The sequence below is a fragment of the Oncorhynchus kisutch genome, unplaced genomic scaffold (genome assembly GCF_002021735.2).
Source record: "Oncorhynchus kisutch isolate 150728-3 unplaced genomic scaffold, Okis_V2 scaffold4011, whole genome shotgun sequence".
NCBI classification, from domain to species: domain Eukaryota; kingdom Metazoa; phylum Chordata; class Actinopteri; order Salmoniformes; family Salmonidae; genus Oncorhynchus; species Oncorhynchus kisutch.
Window position 1 is genome coordinate 349,178 of NW_022265956.1, and position 14,238 is coordinate 363,415.

At 46.9% G+C, this 14,238-nt stretch overlaps 1 protein-coding gene across 1 annotated transcript; it reads left to right on the forward strand.

Annotated features, from left to right (window-relative positions):
* The first annotated feature begins 208 nt into the window (after positions 1-208).
* Positions 209-6,832, forward strand: LOC116373025 (putative uncharacterized protein DDB_G0290521). The gene is made up of 4 exons (XM_031821728.1): positions 209-310; positions 2,629-2,775; positions 4,515-4,587; positions 6,323-6,832. Exons 2-4 carry the CDS (start codon positions 2,631-2,633, stop codon positions 6,822-6,824), a joined length of 720 nt encoding a protein of 239 aa, XP_031677588.1. The 5' UTR covers positions 209-310; positions 2,629-2,630; the 3' UTR covers positions 6,825-6,832.
* The last annotated feature ends 7,406 nt before the right edge of the window (positions 6,833-14,238 follow it).

Genomic DNA, 14,238 nt, shown 5'->3' on the forward strand with positions numbered 1-14,238 from the left:
CCTCCTCCTCTCCTCCCCCTCTCCTCTCCTCCTCCTCATCTCCTCCTCTTCCTCTCCTCCTCCTCTCCTCCTCCTCTCCTCCCCCTCTCCTCCTCCTCTCCTCCCCTCTCCTCTCCCTCCTCCTCCTCTCCCCCCCTCTCCTCCTCTCCTCCTCTCCTCCCCCTCTCCTCCCTCCCCCTCTCCTCCTCCCCCCCTCTCCTCCAGGGTGGGAGTTTATAGTCCACCCCTCTGTCTCTCCTAGTGATGCTTTAGTGAAGTCGGCTATAGAACAGGTCCGCTTCCGCATCTCCAGCTCCTACCCTGCTGCACGGTGAGACAGACAGACAGACAACCCTGCTGCAACGGTGAGACAGACAGACACCCTGCTGCACGGTGAGACAGACAGACAGACACCCTGCTGCACGGTGAGACAGACAGACAGACACCCTGCTGCACGGTGAGACAGACAGACAGACAGACCCCCTGCTGCACGGTGAGACGACAGACAGACAGACAGACAGACAGACAGACAGACACCCTGCTGCACAGTGAGACAGACAGACACCCTGCTGCACGGTGAGACAGACAGACAGACAGACACCCCTGCTGCACACGGTGAGACAGACAGACAGACGGACACCCTGCTGCACGGTGAGACAGACAGACAGACCGACGGACACCCTGCTGCACGGTGAGACAGACAGACAGACAGACATACCCCACACCTGCTGCACGGTGAACAGACAGACCGACACGACACCCCCTGCTGCACGGTGAGACAGACAGACAGACAGACACTCACACCCTGCTGCACGGTGAGACAGACAGACAACAGACCCCTGCTGCACGGTGAGACAGACAGACAGACAGACACCCTGCTGCACGGTGAGACAGACAGACAGACAGACACCCTGCTGCACGGTGAGACAGACAGACAGACACCCTGCTCCACGGTGAGACAGACAGACAGACAGACAGACACTGCTGCACTGTGAGACAGACAGACAGACAGACCCCTGCTGCACTGTGAGACAGACAGACAGACACCCTGCTGCACGTGAGCAGACAGACAGACAACAACACCCTGCTCCACGGTCAGACAGACAGACAGACACCCTGCTGCACGGTGAGACAGACAGACAGACGGACACCCTGCTGCACGGTGAGACAGACAGACAGACGGACACCCTGCTGCACGTGAGACAGACAGACCAGACAGACAAACACCCTGCTGCACGGTGAGACAGACAGACAGACACCCCTGCTGCACGGTGAGACAGACAGACAGACACCCTGCTGCACGGTGAGACAGACAGACAGAGACACCTGCTGCACGGTGAGGACAGACAGACAGACACCCTGCTGCACGGTGAGACAGACAGACAGACACCCTGCTGCACGGTGAGACGACGACAGAGACACCCTGCTGCAACACGGTGAGACAGACAGCAGACACCCTGCGCACGGTGAGACAGACAGACAGATACCCTGCCCTGCTGCACGGAGACAGACAGACAGACACCCTGCTGCAAACGGTGAGACAGACAGACACCCTGCTGCACGGTGAGACAGACAGACACCCTGCTGCACGGTGAACAACAGAACCCCTGCTGCACGGTGAGACAGACAGACACCTGCTGCACTGCACGTGAGACAGACAGACAACAGATTAAGTGTGTAAAAAGACTCCTCTATAACTGCTCCTCTCTGTCTCTCTCTCTGTCTCTCTCTCTCCTCTCCTCTCTCTCTGTCTCTCTCTCTGTCTCTCTCGCCTCCTCTGCCTCTCTCTCTCCTCTTCTCTCTCCTCTTTCTCTCTCTCTTCCTCCTCTCCTCTCTCTCTCTCTCCCTCTCTCTCTCATCTTCTCTCTCTCTCTCTCTCTCTGTCTCACGGCTCTCTCTCTCTCCTCTCTTCTCTCTCTCTCCTCGAATCTCTCTCTGTCTCCTCCTCCCCTCTCTCGCTCTCTCTTCTCTCTCTTCTCTCTCCCTCCTCTCTCTCTGTCTCCACTCTCCACCCTGCCATCCTCTCTCTCACCTTCTCTCCCCTCCATCGCTCTCCTGTCTCGCCCTCCCTCTTCTCCCTCTCCTCTCTCACTCTCTCTCTCAGACTTCCTCTCGCGTGACTTTCTCAGACCCCCCCCTGCTCGGTCTGAGAGAGAGACTCTGTCTTCTGTGTCTGTAAAAAGACTCCCTCTATAACTGCTCTCTCTCTCTCTCGTCTCCTCTCTCTCTCCCTCTCTTCTTTCTCTCTCCTTCCCTCTCTCTGTCTCTCCTCTCTCTCTCTCTGTCTCTCTGTCTCTCTCATCTGGTCTCTCTCTCTCGCTCTTCTCTCTCTCTGTCTCTCTGTCCTCTCTCTCTCTTCTGGTTCTCTCTCTGCTCGTCTCTCTCTCTCCTCTCTCTCTCTCTCTCTCTCTCTCTCCTCTCTCGTCGTTCTCTCTCTCTATCCTCGTCTCTCGTCTCTCTCTCCTCTCCTCTCTCGTCTCTCTCCTCCCTCTCTCTCCCTCTCTCTCTCTCCCTGTCTCTGTCTCTGTCTCTCTCTCTGTCTCTCTCTCTCTGTCTCTCTCTCTCTGTCTCTGTCTCTGTCTCTTCTCTCTCTCTCTCTCTCTCTCTCTCTCTCTCTCTCCATCCTCCTCTCTCTCTCTCTCTCTGTAGTAATGAAATGCAGGAAGAGGAGAAGGCGAAGGAGAGAGAGAGGGAGCAGTGTGGGAAATGAGGTGCCTGCTGAACCCCAGAATATGAGAACAGAGGACAAGATGGGAGACAAAGACAAACAACTGAAGAACTTCAAACCTTCTATCGGTAAACTTCTGTGTGGCGTTGAGATGGTTGTTACCCTGGAACCTGACTGTTCAGTAGCTGAGATGGTTGTTACCCTGGAACCTGACTGTTCAGTAGCTGAGATGGTTGTTACCCTGCTACCTGGAACATGACTGTTCAGTAGCTGAGATGGTTGTTACCCTGCTACCTGGAACGTGACTGTTCAGTAGCTGAGATGGTTGTTACCCTGGAACCTGACTGTTCAGTAGCTGCGGAGGTTGTTACCCTGCTACCTGGAACGTGACTGTTCAGTAGCTGAGATGGTTGTTACCCTGCTACCTGGAACGTGACTGTTCAGTAGCTGAGATGGTTGTTACCCTGGAACCTGACTGTTCAGTAGCTGAGAGGGTTGTTACCCTGCTACCTGGAACGTGACTGTTCAGTAGCTGAGATGGTTTGTTACCCTGCTACCTGGAACATGACTGTTCAGTAGCTGAGATGGTTGTTACCCTGCTACCTGGAACGTGACTGTTCAGTAGCTGAGATGGTTGTTACCCTGGAACCTGACTGTTCAGTAGCTGAGAGGGTTGTTACCCTGCTACCTGAACGTGACTGTTCAGTAGCTGGAGGGTTGTTACCCTGGAACCTGACTGTTCAGTAGCTGAGATGGTTGTTACCCTGCTACCTGGAACGTGACTGTTCAGTAGCTGAGATGGTTGTTACCCTGGAACCTGACTGTTCAGTAGCTGAGAGGGTTGTTACCCTGGGAACGTGACTGTTCAGTAGCTGAGAGGGTTGTTACCCTGGAACGTGACTGTTCAGTAGCTGAGAGGGTTGTTACCCTGCTACCTGGAACGTGACTGTTCAGTGGCTGAGATGGTTGTTACCCTGGAACCTGACTGTTCAATAGCTGAGAGGGTTGTTACCCTGGAACGTGACTGTTCAGTAGCTGAGAGGGTTGTTACCCCTGTGAACGTGGACTGTTCAGTAGCTGAGAGGGTTGTTACCACCTGCTACCTGGACGTGACTGTTCAGTGGCTGAGATGGTTGTTACCCTGGAACCTGACTGTTCAATAGCTGAGAGGGTTGTTACCCTGGAACGTGACTGTTCAGTAGCTGAGAGGGTTGTTACCCTGGAACGTGACTGTTCAGTAGCTGAGAGGGTTGTTACCCTGCTACCTGGAACGTGACTGTTCAGTGGCTGAGATGGTTGTTACCCCTGGAACCTGACTGTTCAATAGCTGAGAGGGTTGTTACCCTGGAACGTGACTGTTCAGTAGCTGAGAGGGTTGTTACCCTGGAACGTGACTGTTCGTAGCTGAGAGGGTTGTTACCCTGGAACGTGACTGTTCAGTAGCTGAGAGGGTTGTTACCCTGCTACCTGGAACGTGACCTGTTCAAGTCTCTTCTCTCTGTCTCCCCCCCCCCAGTCCCAGGTCTCAAGTCTCTCTCTGTCTCCCCCCCCAGTCCCAGGTCTCAAGTCTCTCTCTATCTCCCCCCAGTCCCAGGTCTCAAGTCTCTCTGTCTCCCCCCCAGTCCCAGGTCTCAAATCACTCTCTCTCTCTGTCCCCCCCAGTCCCAGGTCTCAAGTCTCTCTCTCTCTCTGTCCCCCCCAGTCCCAGGTCTCAAGTCTCTCTCTCTCTCTGTCCCCCCCCAGTCCCAGGTCTCAAGTCTCTCTCTCTCTGTCTCCCCCAGTCCCATGTCTCAAGTCTCTCTCTCTCTCTCTGTCTCCCCCCAGTCCCATGTCTCAAGTCTCTCTCTCTCTCTCTGTCTCCCCCCAGTCCCAGGTCTCAGCAGGTCTTTGGGGTACCAGCCTAAGATGCCTCGTCTGAGACTGACACACACCTTCTTGTGGTACGCACCAGTATTACCCTTAAACTAACTAGTCCCACAGTCATTATTACCCTTAAACTAACTAGTCTCACAGTCAGTATTACCCTTAAACTAACTAGTCCCACAGTCAGCATTACCCTTAAACTAACTAGTCCCAGAGTCAGTATTACCCTTAAACTAACTAGTCCCACAGTCAGTATTACCCTTAACTAGTCCCGGAGTCAGTAGTACCCTAATAGTCCCGGAGTCAGTAGTACCCTTAACTAGTCCCGGAAGTCAAGTAGTACCTTAACTAGTCCCGGAGGTCAGTAGTACCCTTAACTAGTCCGGAGTCAGTAGTACCCTTAACTAGTCCGAGGTCAGTAGTACCCTTAACTAGTCCCGGATCAGTTAGTACCCTTAACTAGTCCCGGAGTCAGTAGTACCCTTACTAGTCCCGGAGTCGTAGTACCCTTAACTAGTCCCGGAGTCAGTAGTACCCCTAACAGTCCCGGAGTCAGTAGTACCCTTAACTAGTCCCGGATGTCAGTAGTACCCCTTAACTAGTCCCGGAGTCTATAGTACCCTTAACTAGTCCCGGAGTCAGTAGTACCCCTTAACATAGTCCCGGAGTCAGTAGTACCCTTAACTAGTCCCGGAAGTCAGTAGTACCCTTTACTAATCCCAGAGTCAGTAGTACCCTTAACTAATCCCGGAGTCAGTAGTACCTTTAACTAGTCCCGGAGTCAGTATTACCCTAAACTAGTCCCAGAGTCAGTAGTACCCTAAACTAGTCCCAGAGTCAGTATTACCCTAAACTAGTCCCAGAGTCAGTATTACCCTTAACTAGTCCCAGAGTCAGTATTACCCTTAACTAGTCCCGGAGTCAGTAGTACCCTTAACTAGTCCCGGAGTCAGTAGTACCCTTAACTAGTCCCGGAGTCAGTAGTACCCTTAACTAGTCCCGGAGTCAGTAGTACCCTTAACTAGTCCCGGAGTCAGTAGTACCCTTAACTGTCCCGGAGTCAGTAGTACCCTTAACTAGTCCCGGAGTCAGTAGTACCCTTAACTAGTCCCGGAGTCAGTAGTACCCTTAACTAGTCCCTGAGTCAGTATTACCCTTAACTAGTCCCTGAGTCAGTATTACCCTTAACTAGTCCCTGAGTCAGTATTACCCATAACTAGTCCCAGAGTCAGTATTACCCTTAACTAGTCCCAGAGTCAGTATTACCCTTAACTAGTCCCAGAGTCAGTATACCCTTAACTAGTCCCAGAGTCAGTATTACCCTTAACTAGTCCCAGAGTCAGTATTACCCTTAACTAGTCCCAGAGTCAGTATACCCTTAACTAGTCCCAGAGTCAGTATTACCCTTAACTAGTCCCAGAGTCAGTATTACCCTTAACTAGTCCCAGAGTCAGTATTACCCTTAACTAGTCCCAGAGTCAGTATTACCCTTAACTAGTCCCAGAGTCAGTATTACCCTTAACTAGTCCCAGAGTCAGTATTACCCTTAACTAGTCCCAGAGTCAGTATTACCCTTAACTAGTCCCAGAGTCAGTATTACCCTTAACTAGTCCCAGAGTCGAGCTACTTTTCTCTTTGTCGGATAAATATAGTATTTTGGATTTAGTTACATTTATTGTTCTAGTAAAACCAGTATTTCATGCCACACAGTGTGTACTGGGCAACGTAAGGGGGTTCAGTTACAAAATTAATGAAGTCAGAAAAACACTTAAAACCATATCAATATTTATCATTGATCAAATGTCTTCCTAGGTATCTGGTCTACGGACACCCCCTGAGACACCCCTCTACCCCCACTCCCCCTGACCTCCACAACACCTCCAGCTCTATCGTCCTCCCCACTGATAACCCTGGTGTCCAGACTACCTACCCCACCACCCCCAGTAACCCCTCACAACCCCAAACTACACACCCTGACGACACCCAACCTTCTAGCTCTGAACACACAGACCTCCCCACTTCAACCCCCCGAAACACAGACTCCCCCAATCCCCAGAACTCAGACCTCCCCACTTCAACCCCCCGAAACACAGACTCCCCCAATCCCCAGAACTCAGACCTCCCCACCTCAACCCCCCGAAACACAGACTCCCCCAATCCCCAGAACTCAGACCTCCCCACCTCAACCCCCCGAAACACAGACTCCCCCAATCGCCAGAACTCGGACCTCCCCGACACCCAGAGCCCACCCACTGACAACGCTGCAGTAAGTGACCCCGCCTCCACAGAGGGACAAGCCAGGCCTGACCCCTGACCCGGAAGTGGATGTCATCGTTGGCGGAGGAAGGGCAGGACGTGATCAATCTGACAGATGTCGGACATGATCCTGACATGAAAGGTACATTTCCTGTTTTGGTGCTATAATATGTGAATGAATGCTAACCTCCCCTGTTATTGGTTACTATAATATGTGAATGAATGCCAAACCTCCTCTGTTATTGGTTACTATAATATGTGAATGAATGCTAACCTCCCCTGTTATTGGTTACTATAATATGTGAATGAATGCTAACCTCCCCTGTTATTGGTTACTATAATATGTGAATGAATGCTAACCTCCTCTCCCTCCTCTCCCCCCTCTCCCCTCCTCTCCCCCCCCCCCCTCTCCCTCCTCTCCCCCCCCCTCTCCTCCCTCTCCCTCTCCTCTCCCCCCCCTCCTCCTCTCTCTAGTCTATGTAGATGAGGTGTCTTGGAGGAGGTTCATCCCCCCCGGCTCGGTCCACAGAGAGTTTTGGTCCAGGCTGGGCCCTGACCTCTGATGTTGTTCTCTGTCTGCCCTCTCTCCATCTACATTCAGATTATACAGATATCCTTCAAGGTACACATTCACACACACACACACACACACACACACACACACACACACACACACACACACACACACACACACACACACTCTCTAACACAACACACACTCTCTAACACACACACCCGCCTGCACAGTACACACACACACTCTCACACACACACACCGCCTGCACAGCACACACACCGGCTGCACCACACACACACACACACACACACACACACACACACACTCTCTCACACGCACTCCCGGCTGCACAGTACACACACACATTTTTCAAACAGTAGTGCCACCTCTTACTTAATCTGTCTCTCTCTCTCTGTCTCTCTCTCTTTGTCTCTCTCTCTCTCTCTCTCTTTGTCTCTCTCCTGTCTGTCTCTTTCTCTGTCTCTTCTCTGTGTGTGTGTGTGTCTCTCTCGGTCTCTGTCTCTCTATGTGTCTGTCTCTGTCTCTCTCTGTCTCTGTTGTGTGTCCTCTGTCTCTGTGTCTCACTGTCTCTGTGTGTCTGTGTCTCTCTGTCTCTGTGTGTCTCTCTGTCTCTGTGTCTCTCTGTCTCTGTGTGTCTGTCTCTCTCCTCTGTGTCTCTCTCTGTGTCTCTGTCTCTGTGTCTCTCTGTCTCTGTGTCTCTCCGTCTCTGTGTCTCTCTGTCTCTGTGTGTCTCTGTGTCTCTCTGTCTCTGTGTGTCTCTGTGTCTCTCTGTCTCTGTGTGTCTCTGTGTCTCTCTGTCTCTGTGTGTCTCTCTGTCTCTGTGTGTCTCTGTGTCTCTCTGTCTCTGTGTCTCTGTGTCTCTCTGTCTCTGTGTCTCTCTGTCTCTCTGTCTCTGTGTCTCTCTGTCTCTGTGTCTCGGTGTGTCTCTCTGTCTCTTTGTGTCTCTGTGTCTCTCTGTCTCTGTGTCTCTCTGTCTCTGTGTGTCTCTGTCTCTCTGTCTCTGTGTCTCTCCATCTCTTTGTGTCTCTTTGTGTCTCTGTGTGTCTCTGTGTCTGTCTCTGTCTGTCTCTGTGTGTCTCTGTCTCTGTGTGTCTCTGTCTCTCTGTCTCTGTGTGTCTCTGTCTCTGTGTGTCTCTGTCTGTCTCTGTGTCTCTGTGTCTCTCTGTCTCTGTGTGTCTCTGTCTCTCTGTCTCTGTGTGTCTCTGTCTCTCTGTCTCTGTGTGTCTCTCTGTCTCTGTGTGTCTCTGTGTCTCTCTGTCTCTGTGTGTCTCTGTGTCTCTCTGTCTCTGTGTGTCTCTGTCTCTCTGTCTCTGTGTGTCTCTGTCTCTCTGTCTCTGTGTGTCTCTGTCTCTCTGTCTCTGTGTGTCTCTGTGTGTCTCTGTCTCTCTGTCTCTGTGTGTCTCTGTCTCTCTGTCTCTGTGTGTCTCTGTCTCTCTGTCTCTGTGTGTCTGTCTCTCTGTCTCTGTGTGTCTCTCTGTCTCTGTGTCTCTCTGTGTCTGTCTCTGTGTGTCTCTGTCTCTGTGTGTCTCTCTGTCTCTGTGTCTCTGTGTGTCTCTGTCTCTGTGTCTCTGTGTGTCTCTCTGTCTCTGTGTCTCTCTGTCTCTGTGTGTCTCTGTCTCTCTGTCTCTGTGTCTCTCTGTCTCTGTGTGTCTCTGTGTGTCTCTCTGTCTCTGTGTGTCTCTGTCTCTCTGTCTCTGTGTGTCTCTGTCTCTCTGTCTCTGTGTGTCTCTGTCTCTCTGTCTCTGTGTGTCTCTGTCTCTCTGTCTCTGTGTGTCTCTCTGTCTGTCTGTCTCTCTCTCTCTGTCTCTGTGTGTCTCTGTGTGTCTCTCTGTCTCTGTCTCTCTGTCTCTGTGTGTCTCTCTGTCTCTGTGTCTCTGTCTCTGTCTCTCTGTCTCTGTGTGTCTCTCTGTCTCTGTCTCTCTGTCTCTGTGTGTCTCTCTGTCTCTGTCTCTCTGTCTCTGTGTGTCTCTCTGTCTCTGTCTCTCTGTCTCTGTGTCTCTGTGTGTCTCTGTGTGTCTCTCTGTCTCTGTCTCTCTGTCTCTGTGTCTCTGTGTGTCTCTCTGTCTCTGTGTGTCTCTGTCTGTGTGTCTCTGTGTGTCTCTCTGTCTCTGTCTCTCTGTCTCTGTGTGTCTCTCTGTCTCTGTCTCTGTGTGTCTCTGTGTGTCTCTGTGTGTCTCTGTGTGTTAGGTGGATGGCTTGGAGGAGTATCTGAACGACCCAGTGAAGCAGCACTACCTCATCAGGTTCCTGCCTTCTAGGATGAAGACCCAACTACTGCACAAACGGTGACACACACTAGTTACATATACACACACACTAGTTAAATACACACACACACACTAGTTAAATACACACACACACACTAGTTAAATATACACACACACTAGTTAAATACCCACACACACACTAGTTAAATATACACACACACTAGTTAAATACCCACACACACACTAGTTAAATATACACACACACTAGTTAAATACCCACACACACACACTAGTTAAATACACACACACACTAGTTAAATATACACACACACACTAGTTAAATATACACACACACTAGTTAAATACCCACACACACTAGTTAAATATACACACACACTAGTTAAATACACACACTAGTTAAATACACACACACACTAGTTAAATATACACACACACACTAGTTAAATATACACACACACTAGTTAAATACCCACACACACTAGTTAAATACCCACACACACTAGTTAAATACCCACACACACTAGTTAAATACCCACACACACTAGTTAAATACCCACACACACTAGTTAAATATACACACACACACTAGTTAAATACCCACACACTAGTTAAATATACACACACACTAGTTAAATATACCCACACACACACTAGTTAAATACCCACACACACTAGTTAAATACACACACACTAGTTAAATACCCACACACACTAGTTAAATATACACACACACTAGTTAAATATACACACACACTAGTTAAATATACACACACTAGTTAAATACCCACACACACTAGTTAAATACCACACACACTAGTTAAATATACAACACACTAGTTAAATACCCACACACACTAGTTAAATATACACACACACTAGTTAAATATACACACACACTAGTTAAATACCCACACACACTAGTTAAATACCCACACACACTAGTTAAATACCCACACACACTAGTTAAATATACACACACTAGTTAAATACCCACACACACTAGTTAAATATACACACACACTAGTTAAATATACACACACTAGTTAAATACCCACACACACTAGTTAAATACCCACACACACTAGTTAAATATACACACACACACTAGTTAAATATACACACACACACTAGTTAAATATACACACACACACTAGTTAAATATACACACACACTAGTTAAATACCCACACACACTAGTTAAATACCCACACACACACTAGTTAAATACCACACACACTAGTTAAATATACACACACACACTAGTTAAATATACACACACACACTAGTTAAATATACACACACACACTAGTTAAATATACACACACACTAGTTAAATATACACACACACTAGTTAAATACCCACACACACTAGTTAAATACCCACACACTAGTTAAATACCCACACACTAGTTAAATATACACACACACTAGTTAAATACCCACACACACTAGTTAAATATACACACACACTAGTTAAATATACACACACACTAGTTAAATACACACACTAGTTAAATACCCACACACACTAGTTAAATATACACACACACTAGTTAAATACCCACACACACACTAGTTAAATACCCACACACACTAGTTAAATACCCACACACACACTAGTTAAATACCCACACACACTAGTTAAATATACACACACACTAGTTAAATACCCACACACACTAGTTAAATATACACACACACTAGTTAAATATACACACACACTAGTTAAATATACACACACACTAGTTAAATACCCACACACACACTAGTTAAATACCCACACACACTAGTTAAATACCCACACACTAGTTAAATATACACACACACACTAGTTAAATATACACACACACTAGTTAATATACACACACACACTAGTTAAATATACACACACACTAGTTAAATACCCACACACTAGTTAAATATACACACACACACTAGTTAAATATACCCACACACACTAGTTAAATACCCACACACACTAGTTAAATATACACACACACTAGTTAAATACCCACACACACACTAGTTAAATATACACACACACTAGTTAAATACACACACACACTAGTTAAATACCACACACACACTAGTTAAATATACACACACACTAGTTAAATACCCACACACACTAGTTAAATATACACACACACTAGTTAAATATACCCACACACTAGTTAAATATACCCACACACTAGTTAAATATACCCACACACTAGTTAAATATACCCACACACTAGTTAAATACACACACACACTAGTTAAATACACACACACACTAGTTAAATACACACACACACTAGTTAAATACCCACACACACACTAGTTAAATATACACACACACTAGTTAAATACCCACACACACACTAGTTAAATATACACACACACTAGTTAAATACCCACACACACACTAGTTAAATATACACACACACTAGTTAAATATACCCACACACTAGTTAAATATACCCACACACTAGTTAAATATACCCACACACTAGTTAAATATACCCACACACTAGTTAAATATACACACACACTAGTTAAATACACACACACACTAGTTAAATACCCACACACTAGTTAAATACACACACACACTAGTTAAATATACACACACACACTAGTTAAATATACACACACTAGTTAAATATACATACACACACTAGTTAAATATACACACACACACACTAGTTAAATATACACACACTAGTTAAATACCCACACACACTAGTTAAATACACACACACACTAGTTAAATACCCACACACACTAGTTAAATACCCACACACACTAGTTAAATACACACACACACTAGTTAAATACCCACACACACTAGTTAAATACCCACACACACTAGTTAAATATACACACACACACTAGTTAAATATACCCACACACACTAGTTAAATACCCACACACACTAGTTAAATACCCACACACACTAGTTAAATACCCACACACACTAGTTAATATAACACACACACTAGTTAAATACCCACACACACTAGTTAAATATACACACACACTAGTTAAATATACACACACACTAGTTAAATACACACACACACACTAGTTAAATATACACACTAGTTAAATATACACACACACACTAGTTAAATATACACACACTAGTTAAATACCCACACACACTAGTTAAATATACCCACACACACTAGTTAAATATACCCACACACACTAGTTAAATACCCACACACACTAGTTAAATATACACACACACACTAGTTAAATATACACACACTAGTTAAATACACACACACACTAGTTAAATACCCACACACACTAGTTAAATATACACACACTAGTTAAATACACACACACACTAGTTAAATATACACACACACACTAGTTAAATACACACAAATGGGGTGACGTGATTTGTTCATTTATTTTTTGTCACCCAATTCCAAACGCTAACGTAAAGACCCTCTTTGCGTCGTCCAATCAGAAGAAGCCATAACGGGAAGTGTCGTTGATATATTTCCTGTTTTTGTCTATCATCCAGGAAGTACATCTTTAGTTTCCATGACAGCATGCAGCGTCTGATTTTCATGGGTCTGCTGCAGTTTGGCCCGGTGGAGAAGTTCCAAGACAAAGACCAGGTATCTCTTCTAGCACAAATACATCAATTACACATGTCAAGTCCACTACATGGGGTACTTCGAGCGGCTGTGGGTTCCACACGGACCTTTAGGTGTGCAAAGCGCTGTGTAAACGCTGTAGGGTCCTGTGCCTTATATAATGTCAGAAAGCCTCGTCCGTCTCGTCTCTGCTTCCACTCTCAGCGGAGCTTCCTTGAAGTGTCAGGTTTCAGAACCCAGATTTGCATAGGGAGCGATGTCACGTTTTCTGGCCAATCCAGATAAAGAATAGATTTCCTCTTGCTCTGTACCAGCCAATGGTGTGGCGGCAGATGAACGGTGACCCGTCTGGCGAGTCCAACCATTATGGTTTCATCATGTTGTGATATTCTCAGACAGATTTCGAGCTTCACGACATGAACAAAATACTAAATTATTTCCTATAATTTTTTAACAACACTACGTCCTCTTAGAGAGACAAATCACGTTGTGCTTCAAGCTGAAGTTATAACGAGTCTGCACGCGTCTCAAATCAAATTGTATTTGTCACCTGTGCTGAATACAACAGGTGTAGTAGACCTCACAGTGAAATGCTGAATACAACAGGTGTAGTAGACCTTACAGTGAAATGCTGAATACAACAGGTGTAGTAGACCTTACAGTGAAATGCTGAATACAACAGATGTAGTAGACCTCACAGTGAAATGCTGAATACAACAGGTGTAGTAGACCTTACAGTGAAATGCTGAATTCAACAGGTGTAGTAGACCTTACAGTGAAATGCTGAATACAACAGCGGAGGGAGGTGTTTAGTCCCAGGGTCCTTAGCTTCATGGGCACTACGGTGTTGAACGCTGAGCTGTAGGTTTTTCAATATGTGGAGAAAGTCGAGGGGTGTGAATGACTTTGACTGTACATTGTTCATGTATTCTCTAACTGGGGCTACTAGGTAGCCTAGTGGTTAGAGGCAGGGTAGCCTAGTGGTTAGAGGCAGGGTAGCCTAGTGGTTAGAGGCAGGGTAGCCTAGTGGTTAGAGGACATCGTTCATGTATTCTCTAACTGGGGCTACTTAGGTAGCCTAGTGGTTAGAGGCAAGGGTAGCCTAGTGGTT